The 13471-nt window shown below is 34.1% G+C and overlaps 1 protein-coding gene and 1 long non-coding RNA gene across 4 annotated transcripts; one reads left to right on the top strand and one right to left on the bottom strand.

Annotated features, from left to right (window-relative positions):
• The first annotated feature begins 630 nt into the window (after positions 1-630).
• On the top strand, positions 631-5730 carry LOC139954961 (trypsin-like). 3 transcript variants are annotated; one of them, XM_071954993.1, is made up of 8 exons: positions 631-1521; positions 1567-1633; positions 1850-1969; positions 2102-2218; positions 2532-2712; positions 3399-3667; positions 4009-4157; positions 4752-5730. In XM_071954993.1, exons 1-8 carry the CDS (start codon positions 1372-1374, stop codon positions 4908-4910), a joined length of 1212 nt encoding a protein of 403 aa, XP_071811094.1. In that variant the 5' UTR covers positions 631-1371; the 3' UTR covers positions 4911-5730. The 3 variants fall into 3 exon arrangements, with proteins under 3 accessions (XP_071811094.1, XP_071811095.1, XP_071811093.1); XM_071954992.1 differs by having other exon boundaries at positions 633-1633; XM_071954994.1 differs by lacking the exon at positions 2102-2218 and having other exon boundaries at positions 632-1633.
• Positions 5731-8827: 3097 nt separating this feature from the next.
• On the bottom strand, positions 8828-13027 carry LOC139954975 (uncharacterized). Its single transcript, XR_011788247.1, has 3 exons — positions 12872-13027; positions 10254-10485; positions 8828-9665 (listed from the first exon to the last, which is right to left on the bottom strand). It is a non-coding gene; the product is annotated as an uncharacterized lncRNA (long non-coding RNA).
• Between the last annotated feature and the right edge of the window lie 444 nt (positions 13028-13471).

Genomic DNA, 13471 nt, shown 5'->3' with positions numbered 1-13471 from the left:
CGCCATAAGGATATCCTTTTATTTATGTATTGAGTATATGGAGAAACCAGTATCTATTGCACTTGTACGTTGTAAGAGTCACGTTTGAAGAATTGTTAGTCTTGTCTTACAGAAAATACAGAGAAAAAACCTTCAGATATATTTGATTTTGATCTTGTTTGGTGTGTTTATATATATATATATATATATATATATATATATATATATATATATATATATATATATTATATATATATATATATATATATATGTATATATATATATATATATATAATATATATATATATATATAATATATATATATATATATATATATATATATATATATATATATACATATATATATATATATATATATATATATATATATATATATATATATATATATATATATATAATAGATTTACATATATGTATGTATATAATGTGAGGTCGTGAGTAACATTCTGAATCTTTTCAGTATCGATATATCACGGTCTTAACAGTAAATCATCCATTGATCTTTGAAGAATGATTAACGTATATATTTCTTCTTTATTACAATCCTTTTCCTTTCAGAAATGTATATATATATATATATATATATATATATATATATATATATATATATATATATATATATATATATATATATATATATAATGTCGAAATCATTTTATATGTCTATTTGAAACAACAATTAGAATAAAATTTGTTTAAATGGTTGTATTACATTATTATACAATATCAATTGTTCGATGTTTTCTCATATTGACATTTCCCTCATTATATTGATACAATTGTGGCATGTTCTTTTCGAGATAGTTATAATGATCGGTTGACACATTCAATTTCAAATTATTTACTACCATTCGTCGTTATTTAACTTTTATTTGTTTTACAGGTGCCATAGATGAAATCTTTGTCACGAAGTCTGACAATCTTACCTCCCCCAGTTATCCATCCTTCTATCCGAATAACCATCGAATAAAGATAATTTTCTCAACTTCTGAAAACTTAACACTCTTGATGAGTTTTTACTTCATAAAAGTTGAGCGTGAATATGAATTTGTCTATGTTGGAGATGGTGATGAACCTTTGCGACATTTATTTTGTTTTGTTATTTTGCTATTTTATTATGCCAAGTGGTCAAGATATAAAAGAACGGTACACCGAAACTAAAGTAACTATTTAGTGGCTTCAGTTATGTTAAAATATTGTTTAACGAACATTATATTTCTTCAGTTCACTTTATTTGCATAATTTTGATTTGAATCAGTGCACAATGGTCTTCATTTCTTCTTTGCAGAAACTATTGTCTTTATTGATACAGAAACACCAGTGACGTCATTATTTTATCCATTTGATTACCCAAATGACCACCGGGATGAGATGGTTTTCGTTACGTATCAAGGATTTCAGCTTCTTGTTGCCTTTGAATTCATAAACACGGAAAAGGGTTTTGATTTCATTAAAGTAGGTGATGGAAACATAATTGGAGAACACGTTCTGCTCTCGTGGTCAGGAGGACCAACAGCAGAAGTACAAGTGGTATCATCGGGGAATTTTGTCTGGCTTCTCTTTGAAACTGACAAATCGTTTGCTTCTGCAGGTTTTCATTGTTCCGTAACACCAGTCCTCATCTCTCAGTCCGGTTAGTGGTTGCCATGTTTAATTTATCGTAGATAAATTGCAAATGAAAAATCTTCTCATTACAAGGATGAAGTGGTCAAACTCTTCAATGTAACGAACTAAGTATGAATAGTTTATTTATTATGCTGAAATAACTTTTGTGACACGCTTTACGTAAGAAATTACATTAAACAATGTTTACAATCAAGTAATCCTGCAACATTTAATTTTGTAACAGATCTTGATTGCGACCAATCATTCAACTGTCAAAATGGTGCCTGTGTACCAGAATCATCTGTTTGTGATCAGACAACGAACTGCGGAAATGGCTTAGATGAAGACGCGCTCACCTGTTCAGGTAAGTGATTTATCAGATAAAAGTAGCACTATATAATGAATAACCATAACGATCCAATATTTTCTACACGTATAGTTTTCTGCTTTGTATGAATAACCGGTAAAGTTGAGCTATTATTGTCTTGTCATTCAGGACGTTCCTGCTACAGCTCTCAATTCCAATGCGCAGACAGTACCTGCATTCCAGCTAGTTCAGTTTGCGATGGACTACAGCAGTGTCCAGGAAACGAAGATGAAAACAGCTGTTTGGGTACTACTTCCTCCTGTTATAAATATTCTAACATCCAACACTGACACTGAATACTGTTGCATTTGCATTTGCAGCACAAACATAACTTATAGGTGGTGGCCATACCTCACAGTGTACCACATGATGGATGGTTAAGATTGTCAAAAGTGGTTGCAACTGGATTATTGTAGTACTGGAATTGTGACATAATAAACCAAGGAACAGTTCGGCCTGTTCACAATTACAGGACTCTCAGCCGAACATGTATTGTATTTATACTCTTAAAATCACGCGGACCTATCTTCATAATACGTTTGTTTTCTTGTGCACACAGGATGTGGTGTAAGACCGCTATCCTTTGCTCGTATCGTTGGTGGTGTAGCAGCTCAACCTGGTGAATGGCCCTGGCAAGTAAGCATTCGTCAAAATAGTGCTCTCGATAACTTTGAAGGCCATTTATGCGGTGGGACTCTTCTGAATAAACGATGGGTGCTCAGTGCAGCACATTGCTTTAAGTAAGTAAATCATTCAAATAAGTAGCAACTTTTGAATATTGTTTAGATAGCATCCTCCCCTTACTGCAGTAACTTGAAAAAATCAAACTAGGTATATGAAACTATGATAAATGCTAACACCTATGCAACAATTTTTTTAGTTTTTGAAGAGGCCCAAATCGCCATCACATGGTATGTTTACATTAAATAGAATTTACACTAGGTATATCAAACTATGATAAATGCTAACACCTATGCAACAATTGTTTTAGTTTTTTAAGAGGCCCAAATCGCCATCACATGGTATGTTTACATTAAATAGAATTGACACTAGGTATATCAAACTATGATAAATGCTAACACCTATGCAACAATTGTTTTAGTTTTTTAAGAGGCCCAAATCGCCATCACATGGTATGTTTACATTAAATAGAATTTAAACGTGGAAATAATCAAACTGAAAAAAAACCTATAGAGACTTATAACTGAGATTGAACATTTCATGATACTCTTAAACTTAAAGAAATATCTCACTTTTGGCTGTAGTTGGTGAAAGTATCAATTTGGGATTATTTAATTAGTTTACCATTGGTACTTGATTGTCGCAGTGGTACGTTCATGGTATTGCATTTTCTAATGACGCATGTTGTGTTTGCAATGTTTATATTTTGAAAATGTAAGCATGTCTGCTTGTCTGTGTTTCTCAGCAAATATGATCGAAACGAAGCAGAATACAAAGTAGTCCTCGGAAATCACCGGGTAAATGATTTGGATGATACCCAACAAAGTATCAACGTCTCCGAAGTTATAGTGCATCCTTACTATAACAGCTTAATTACCAGAAACAATGATATCGCTTTGTTGAGATTATCGAGTGATGTTGAATTCAACGATTATATACGGCCCGCGTGTCTGCCTTCTCAAGATTGGCCAGCAGGGACGTCTGTCTGGATAACAGGATGGGGAGAACAAAAAGGTACTTTGATAGTTTTCGTATAACTTTGGCATGATGATTTGTTTGTGTAAAAGCCTCCTTCTAATTTACAGTGAGAGAGAAGAGGATAATAACAATAATAATTGCTTTCGGTAAACCTTTTAATAGTGCTTTATGACCCATCTCTGTCGGCCTATCTTGTCATATAGACCAACTTAATATCTTATCGCAGACTGCAATATGCTAGTTAATAGGTTTCCGTCCTGCATGTTTGTTGTTGTTTTTGTTTTTTTTTGCGTGTTGGGGATTTAATTATGATGGCACAATAACACAAAAATATTTGTAAAATGATGTGACGATCTTCTTCTTTCAATTCCTTGCAGTATCTACCAAAGATGAAATATTACAGGAGATCAGTGTGCCAATAATCAGTACGGCTACTTGTAATCAACCTGGATGGTATGAAGGCTATGTCATAGAATGTTGTATGTTCTGCGCAGGATTACCAGAAGGTGGCAAAGATTCCTGTCAGGTAAGATTTATATGTTATCGTCGTTACTATACGGTGAGTCTATCCTCACACTAGCATCTTAGCTTAGATACTAAGCTGTCCTCGAAGTTGTACTCGTTGATTTGTACAAAGCAATTCAACATGCAATCTACTATGCTGATTACTCAAATTTTATCATTTGTGTTATCTTATGGCTACAACCTTTCTTGAGTCAATATATACTACATATCAAGATCTAAATAAAATAAAAACTTCACGTTGTTACCATGCACTTGGTCAGGTTTGTTTGGTTTGGTATGTTTAAAGAAGAGGTCCAAGATTACAATAAACTTTTCTGTAAGCCAAATGCCATCATTCACCAATAGCATATTTAATCAGTCTAAGTATGTCAGTTTGCCTTTCCAACATACTTATAAGTTTGCTTCTTCTACTCCCCTATTCCTATGTTCCTTCGACCCTATATGAAACAGCTTGACCAGAACGTTGGCAATAGCTTATACTTCCAAGTTGAGTAGAGAAGAAACAAGCCCCCGAGAAATCCTGACAAGTGTCTGAACCTACTTTGATATAAGTGCTTCCATCAACATATAATCTAACATTTCCTTCTATCGTCAGGGTGATAGCGGTGGTCCAGTCGTGGTGGAGAATGAACTCGGTGCCTTTGAAGTCATAGGCATAGTGAGCTGGGGCATTGGCTGTGCGGAACAAAATCATCCAGGAGTCTACACGCGGGTATTCGCCTACCTGAGTTGGATTAATGAAATCATATACTAACGCTTCTGTATCAAAAGATAAGGAGTGACTGCAATAAGCAACAGTTATTTGACATATTTGTCAATATCATGGCTGATAAAGGTCTTCCTTCATATTTGATAATTCCATGGCTGATAAAGGCCTTCCTTCATGTTTGTTAATTCCATGGCTGATAAAGTCCTTCCTTCATGTTTGTTAATTCCATGGCTGATAAAGGCCGTCCTTCTTAGTTGATAATATCATGGCTGATAAAGGCCTTCCTCCATATTTGATAATATCATGGCTGATAAAGGCCTTCCTCCATATTTGATAATATCATCGCTGATAAAGGCCGTCCTTCTTAGTTGATAATATTATGGCTGATAAAGGCCTTCCTTCATATTTGATAAATCCATGGCCGATAAAGGCCTTCCTTATTTGATAATTCTTCACTTGCGTTTAAAGATTGTATACACTGAACAGAAAAGTTTTGCTAATGAAATGCTAGCGTTTATAGTGTTTTAAAACATTTTCTAATTACTACACAAGGGTTTGCATAATTCAGCAGGTGAAATATTATCTGTTACAGTAATCTCTCGCAACTGGTCATTTTGCCACCGATAATGCCTCCGACATTAGCTTTGTAGTACTTTTACTTCAATTTATAATTTCAATGCCACCACAGTTATCAATATACGTAATGCATACGTAGTTCCGAAATGAAGTAATACAAGAACAATCATTTTCAGTCAAGTATATTTGATATAAAGTATTCATTTTAATGGCCAATCCTGTAAGTCACAAATAAAATTTGTATTGACAATTATACGTATGTGAGCCAATAAATGAGATGGAAAAAGCACAGCGATGTTAAATGTTCTATTTGAAGGCAATGATTTGTTTTCCGTGGTAGTCAAGATTTTTTTTTTTCAGAAGATACAATTCCTTTAGAACAATACAGTGTCTATTTCTGACTATGTGTAATGTCAAATGTGGCTGCTGTCAAAATCTTGAAATTTCTAAACAACTGATATAAGCATTGCACTGAAAAATCTAGGTGTGGTTTATTGCATTGTGATGCTCTTCTTAGGTTTGCTGATCCGTTCATTTACCTATATTAACCTCTAGAGATTAAAATATCGTTCACTATCTCATAAAAGAGAGATGTGTAACTATTCACTACCATTTGGAGGAAATATGAACGTCACTTCAACCTTCAGTAAGTATACTTAGTAAGTCAGTCATTGCATCAAGTGAAGTGTATACCTACAAAGTAGAGACACCATTGTGTTTTCAATTGATTTGTACATTTGGGTACATATAGTATCAGTCTGAATCGAGTATTAGTTGACCATTTTTTTTTTAATTTATTGATCAAACCATCCAGGTAAGTTTATACATAAGATAAATTGAAATATGACTTATAACTATATACCAAGCAAAATTGTCTTACAAATAAAGGGAGAAAATTAACAGTGTCTTAAAGCAACATGTTAGGTTAATGATAGGTGAAATCAGAAAGATTCTCGCACGCAGAGAAAGCATCTTTCAAATCTAAGTAATGGATGCGCCCGTTTTGTATTCTATATCAGTCTCATAAAAGATGCAATACTCAACATGAAGGGTGAATTTAAATTCAATATACGGCGCAATGGCATGCAATTTGCAATGAAATAAGTAGAACTTTATATGTAAAATAAAACAAATTGTAAGGATGGCATAGGAAGAAGATATCTTGCTCTGAAAACACAAAATATTAGTTGACCTATCGTCAGTCTGCCAGTAACTTGCCATCTTTCAACAAAGCATGAAATAAACTGTAGCTTATGTGATCATACGACAAAACATAATTCAAATCATGTGAAAAAACATAAATATTTCTTATATTAATTTTTCACTTGAGTTAACTTTGTTCAAGTGTTTGAAAAGTCTTCAAGAGGACCGAAGAGTAGAAGATACTTCGTAGGTGCAAAACACAATATTCTTTGTATGTCGACTTAGTTTTACTTCTCTTTTTCCTGCTATTTCATTAACATTTTTGAAGGAGGGGAAAATGCGAACTTATTTCCTGAAATGTCGAGATTTTGCAATAACAACACAATCCAATGATTCAATGTATTCGCAATCCGTGATATTTTTTACAGCTCACGCAATGGTTTTCGGAGCTATATATATATATTTATTTATTTATACATATATATATATATATATATATATGCATTTATTTATATATTATTTATTTATATATATTTATTTATTTATATATATATTTTTATAAATATATATATATATAAATATGTATATATATATGTATAAATATATATAAATATATACATATATATGTATATATATGTGTATATATAAATATATTTATATATAATATGTATATGTATATATATATATATATTTATTTATTTATATATATTTTTTTTTTATAAATATTTATATATATATATATATATATATTAAATAAATTAAATAAATTACAGCACAGAAACTGCTCAACTTTATGTGCAGAATAGCCTTCTCTGTGCCCTTGATGAGCGTAAAGATGCTTTACTAGTCCTGTTGGATTTCTCATCCGCCTTCGACACAATTAATCACCAAACACTTTTAACACGTTTGCATGAAAGATATGGTGTTGATGGAGTCCCATTGTATTGGATGAAATCATACTTAGCAAACCGTACCCAATGTGTTATTGTGGATCAAAATCTGTCAAAGGATGTTACGCTTGCAACTGGAGTCCCACAAGGCTCAGTTCTGGGGCCGTTACTTTACACCTTGTATGTAGCTCCATTGCATGATTTAATCATTTCAGCTAATATGCAAACTGTTATTTATGCTGATGACATTCAGTTATTCACATCTTTCCATCCTGATCATTGTTCCGATGCTATTCGAAAAATCCAAAACTGTATTGCTGATGTAAAATCATGGGCTATATCAAACAATCTTTTTATCAATGACTCAAAGACTGAAATCCTCCATGCTACCTCGCAATTTAAATCCACAACAATCAAATCTATTTCAGTCAAAATTGATCAGACTACCATCACTCCGTCCACGCACGTCAAAAGTCTAGGAGTTGTACTGGATCCCCATCTAAGCATTAAACAACAGGTCAATGCTGTTTGCAAATCATCATACAACGCCGTACGGAAGATCAGCCGGATACGGAAGTTTTTAACCAAAGATATTACTACAAAACTTGTATGTTCCTTGATAATGCCCAGGCTTGTCTACTGTAACTCCCTTTTATTTGGCCTTCCTGACTCTACACTGAAAAAACTTCAAACTGTTCAGAATTCTGCTGCCCGGTTAATATCATGTTCATCGCGTCATGATCACATGTCTCCAGTGCTTCAATCACTCCATTGGCTTCCAGTAAAACATCGGTCAATTTATAAGCTCCTCCTCTTAACGTACAAATCACAACACTCCCTTGCCCTTGGTTACATTACAAATTTAATTCCTCAGTATCATCCTCAACGCCAACTTCGCTCGTCTACAAAGTGTCTTCTTACCACCATGCAGCCATACCCCAAACACAAAGTTTTATGGAGAAAGAGCCTTCATCTCTGCTGCACCTCATCTCTGGAACAATCTACCATCTTCAATTCGCAATGCACCATCGGTTGACTGTTTTAAGCGTCTCTTAAAAACACATTTATTCCCAAATTTACAGTGATTTGTTTTGCATATTTGTGTACTTGTTTGAAGCGCTTTGAGGCCTTTGCATAAAGCGCTCTATAAATATTTGCTTATTATTATTATTATTATTATTATTATTATTGAATGTATAAATATATATATATATATATATATATATATATATATATATATATATATGTATATATATATATATATATATATGTATATATATATATATATATATATATATATATATATATGTATATATATATATATATATATATATATATATATACACATCTCTTCACTTATAGCATAGAAGAGAAAGAAACCACCAAATATATACACTTATAGATATCAAAGATTTGAGGAAAAAATAATAATTTCTTTCAAGCCATTTTTTTCTGCGATTTTTGGGGCAAGGTTAGAAATGTTTACCACTTTACAAGCCTGTCGCGAAACCAACCAATGGGAAGACGATAGTGACAATTAAATCACTATTTGAATTTGGGTGTAACTGATCGATAAAAGCCATCAGATTTTTCCAAAACTCTATCTCTTTCGCAGAATACATGAACATGAAAAGAATGAAACTAAACCAGGGTAAGATGAGCGATCGAAGCTCAAAGTATTCCTTGAAGAAAGCACGAGTCTTTTCGATGCATTTATCTAAATCGTCGGTATGTTCGGATATAAATTCAGCTGCTCTGTCACCCTGGCGTTCCATGAAGACTCGTTGAAGGTACAGAAAGTAGCAAAATACACCGAAGAAAAACCCGCTTAGATTTCGAGAACACAGTGAAAGGTTCTCGAGGGCATATTGGCATTCTAGTCGCAAATTTATCTGTGGTCTTTCAAAACATGAAAATTTTTGGGTACAACTTGACTCGTCAAATAAATTGAAACTTGTTAATTCTCGGCGATTTCTGATCAGTTTGTGGATGATGGCTGCTAGGCATATAATCTGTACTGACATTAAGGATGGCCAAAAGCACATATTCGATATGAAACGAAGGAAATGATCGGATTTACCAAAATAGCAGAAAAGATAAAACGCAAAGGAAGCCAGAGATGAAACAATCACCAGGAGCAGAAAAGCCATCGAGGATATGTATTGCAGTTTCCGTTTGAAGGTAGCTAGACCTATGATCGAAAAGAGAATATAAAAAGGAAAAGGATAATTAATGGGATATTTCTGAGGTGGACATTGCCAGTTATCTCTTTGAGAAATAGAACTACATTCTGTTAGATGAAACCCGCATCCCAATCTCTGTCGCTAACTTAAGATATGGTAAATTCGGACTGACTGAACGATCTTTACTCTAGGATGTGGATCACAGTAGGCATATATATATATATATATATATATATATACATATATATATATAAATTTATATATATATATACATATATATATATATGTTGATACTAGATGAGACTAGTGGAACACTAGTAGTTGTAACTCGGAGTTTCACGCTTTGTAGCGATCTTCAGACAACTCCGAGTTGTCTGAAGATCGCTACAAAGCGTGAAACTCATATATTCCGCTCTGTCCAATGGGCATAGAGCACTCTGCGCCAAGATAGACGCCAACCTACTCATATATATATATATATATTCATTATATATATTCATTATATATATTCATTATATATCTATATATATGTATATATCTTTATAAATTGAGGAATTAGCATCATCTAACATAATATCTCATAAGACGATATTTACCATGCCTTTGTCCTCTCGTAGGTATTATAGGCGATTTCCATTCAGCCACGCCCAGGATCCACATCACAATACTCAAACACACAGATAAATGTTGATCACGTTGGTTGCCATGTAGTCGATTGTCATAGCGTTGATTTTGAATGTCGCTTAGTAGTTGCGTTTTCGATTCCATTGTGGACTTGTTAATGATACAGTTTGAAGATATATCTTTAATTTAAGGTCAATAACAGCTCTGAAAGAAAACAGAAAGTGAAGCCGTCATACTTATGATAATCATTTTTGAGGATTATTGTAAATTTGTTCATGGATACGAAAACAGAAGTCTTGACATCGTGTTATTATTCGATTATTTGTTATAATAAGTTCTTTTTTAGCAGAGATAACATAGATATATCTACGGATCAATCATCCAATCACATAGAACATGAGTAAAGGAGTAGAGGAATTTGGCATTATTAAGAGCTAAATATACTAGTCTAACTGAAATAGGTTTTGGTAACTCAGTTGACATGAAAAAGATTCATTCTGCTTCTTTTTTTTTCGTCTCTAAACAAAAATATGCTGTTCTGCCTTTTTTCGATTTCTACAAATTTGTATGTTTGAAAACATGCCACCTGCCACATGTTATGCAATATCCAACTTTACTACCATAATTTATGATTAAGTATTAGTATTTATTTACTCCTCAGAAATCATAAAACAAACACATTTGTAACTTTTGCCTTACAGTTAACCGCTCCTGAAAAAGATCTTGACCCGTCAGTAGACGAATCCGTTAAAATGAGGGAGTGGGGAGGGGGGGGGGGGTGGCTATTTTGCAATCTGGAGTTGGGCCACAGACCTCGAGGAGCAGTGGGAACGTGACTTTGCTAGATTTTTGTTCCACAAATCCAGTAGAGTATTTGAGGGATTTACCAACAACTAGGCACTTGTGGCAATACTTATTATAATTTTTAATACTGTAAAGGCACTTTTTAACAATGGCATTTCTAGTTTAAAATGTACTTGTTTGCCCAAAGGACTACTTCGTATAATGAAAAGGCACTTTTAAACAAAGCTAGTGTGTGTGTGTTGCTGACGAAGGTCCAAATTTATTTCCTAAAACTTTACTCCTTATTTGTCAATTATGAGTCATATCTTATTTCTCTGGTTTTCTTTAATCATATTTATATATATATATATATATATATATATATATATATATATATATATATATATATATATATATATATATATATTCACAGCCAGACTGGTAAACGGCTCTGATAAGAGGGGCCAAGCAGCAGCGGAGGCAATGTGAGCGGCTGTGGCGAAAGACCAGGCTTACTGTGCACAGAGATATGTTCATCGAAGCTAAGCGAAAAGTATTTTCCCCCAGGGGGACAATTATATGATCACAATTGGGAATGAAGGAGTTAAGCAGTGTGTGACACCTAGCTTGCCAGTTATCAGCACTATTGTGAACAACTCCCTCATAACTGGCGATGTACCATCCGCTTTCAAGCTCGCCCATGTGACACCACTCACTAAGAAACTCTCGCTGGATCCTACCGTTCTCTTAAATTATAGGCCAGTGTCAAACTTTCCATTTGTATCAAAGATTCTAGAAAAAGTGTCATCCCGTCTCACATCCTATCTTGAACACAATGGTCTACAGGAGACTCATCAATCTGCCTACAGGAAACACCACAGCAAGGAGACTGCCCTCGTGCGCATTCAGAATAATGTGATGGTAGCTCTTGGAGGTCAGAAAGCGTGCCTGATGGTTCTGTTAGATCTTTCGGCCGCTTTTGATACGGTCGACCACCTCCAGCTTCTTAGTATACTCAGTGACCTTGGTATTAAAAGTAGCGCCTTAAAGTGGATGACATCATACCTCAGTGATCGCCTACAGATTGTGTGCCTGGGAAAGGATTCTTCTGACCCTCAGACGTTAGAATGTGGCGTGCCCAGGGTTCGGTCCTGGGGCCTGTGCTCTTCACGGTATACACGTCTTCACTGGGTCAGCTCCTTCGATCGCAGGACATGGACTATCACTTCTATGCAGACGACTCGAGTCTCTATCTTATGTTCCACCCCAATGACATTACTATCACTGTGCACCGTCTAGAGAAGTGCATAACCTCAGTTCGGCAATGGATGTCACACAAATGCCTGAAAATGAATGACTCAAAGACTGGGGTGCTTCTAATATCATCAAAGCATCTGGCCAGAAAGATACAGTGTCCAAGCATCATTATTGGTGACCATCAGGTGGAGCCTAGTGATGTGGCAAAGAGCATCGGTGTCATAATGGACAAACATGCCAAACATGACAAACAATGGAAGACCATATACATATGTGTGTCGGTCTGCTTAATACCATATTTATTTATATATATATATATATATATATATATATATATATATATATATAAATATATATATATATCAATATCTATATATATATATATATGTGTGTGTCGGTCTGCTTAATACCATATTTATATATATATATATATATATATATATATATATCTATATCTATATATATATATATATATATATATATATATATATATATATATATATATGTATATATTGAAGATTGAATATAATAAACAAAACAAATACATTACCGAAATGAAAATCTGCGCGTAGAGAAGCGACATATGCAGCAATAAAGACTTCGGTGTATATGATCGAGGAGCCTAGGAGATAATTTCTAAATGTCATTGTTCTGTAATCCCATTTCCTTTTGTGTTTTTGCTATAGGGAAATTGCTGTTTGCTACAGTTTCATAATGAGTGGCAAATTATCAGCATATCATGAAAGAGCCATGTACAATCAGAAGTGTTAAGTTGATAGGCCTAATTAAATTTTAAGTACAATACTCTAGAGTTTAATCATTCGTTTGTTTTTAAACAAATACATATTTAAACTTTCGCTATCACCCCAGGGGCGTAGCGAGGAATTTGCCAAGGGAGTGGCGAAGTTTGAAGGGCAACTATCTAAGCGTAGCGCCACCATGAGGTGGCGGGAAGCGCACAAGAAAATGTTGGCCGAAAATGCCTCCCAGATCGCTGGAAATGGCACTTCCCAGGCCTAAGCATTTTTTATTTTGAAATCACTAGCGATATCATAAATCAATACAAAAAGGGGGCGTTCGCCCCCTTCGCCCCCCCCCCCCCCCCACTTGGCTACGCGCCTGTATCACCCTTGACTGCAATCGCTCATAT

Source organism: Apostichopus japonicus, chromosome 17 (genome assembly GCF_037975245.1).
Source record: "Apostichopus japonicus isolate 1M-3 chromosome 17, ASM3797524v1, whole genome shotgun sequence".
In the NCBI taxonomy this organism is placed as follows: domain Eukaryota; kingdom Metazoa; phylum Echinodermata; class Holothuroidea; order Aspidochirotida; family Stichopodidae; genus Apostichopus; species Apostichopus japonicus.
This window is presented reverse-complemented; position numbering and strand designations above follow the sequence as displayed.

Excerpts from the sequence above, each read along its gene's own strand:
- LOC139954961 (XM_071954992.1), top strand. The coding sequence starts at position 1,372 with ATGGTTTTCGTTACGTATCAAGGATTTCAGCTTCTTGTTGCCTTTGAA. Across the intron at positions 2,713-3,398 it reads AGTGCAGCACATTGCTTTAA|CAAATATGATCGAAACGAAG; the intron begins GTAAGTAAATCA and ends TGTGTTTCTCAG. Across the intron at positions 4,158-4,751 it reads GTGGCAAAGATTCCTGTCAG|GGTGATAGCGGTGGTCCAGT; the intron begins GTAAGATTTATA and ends TTCTATCGTCAG.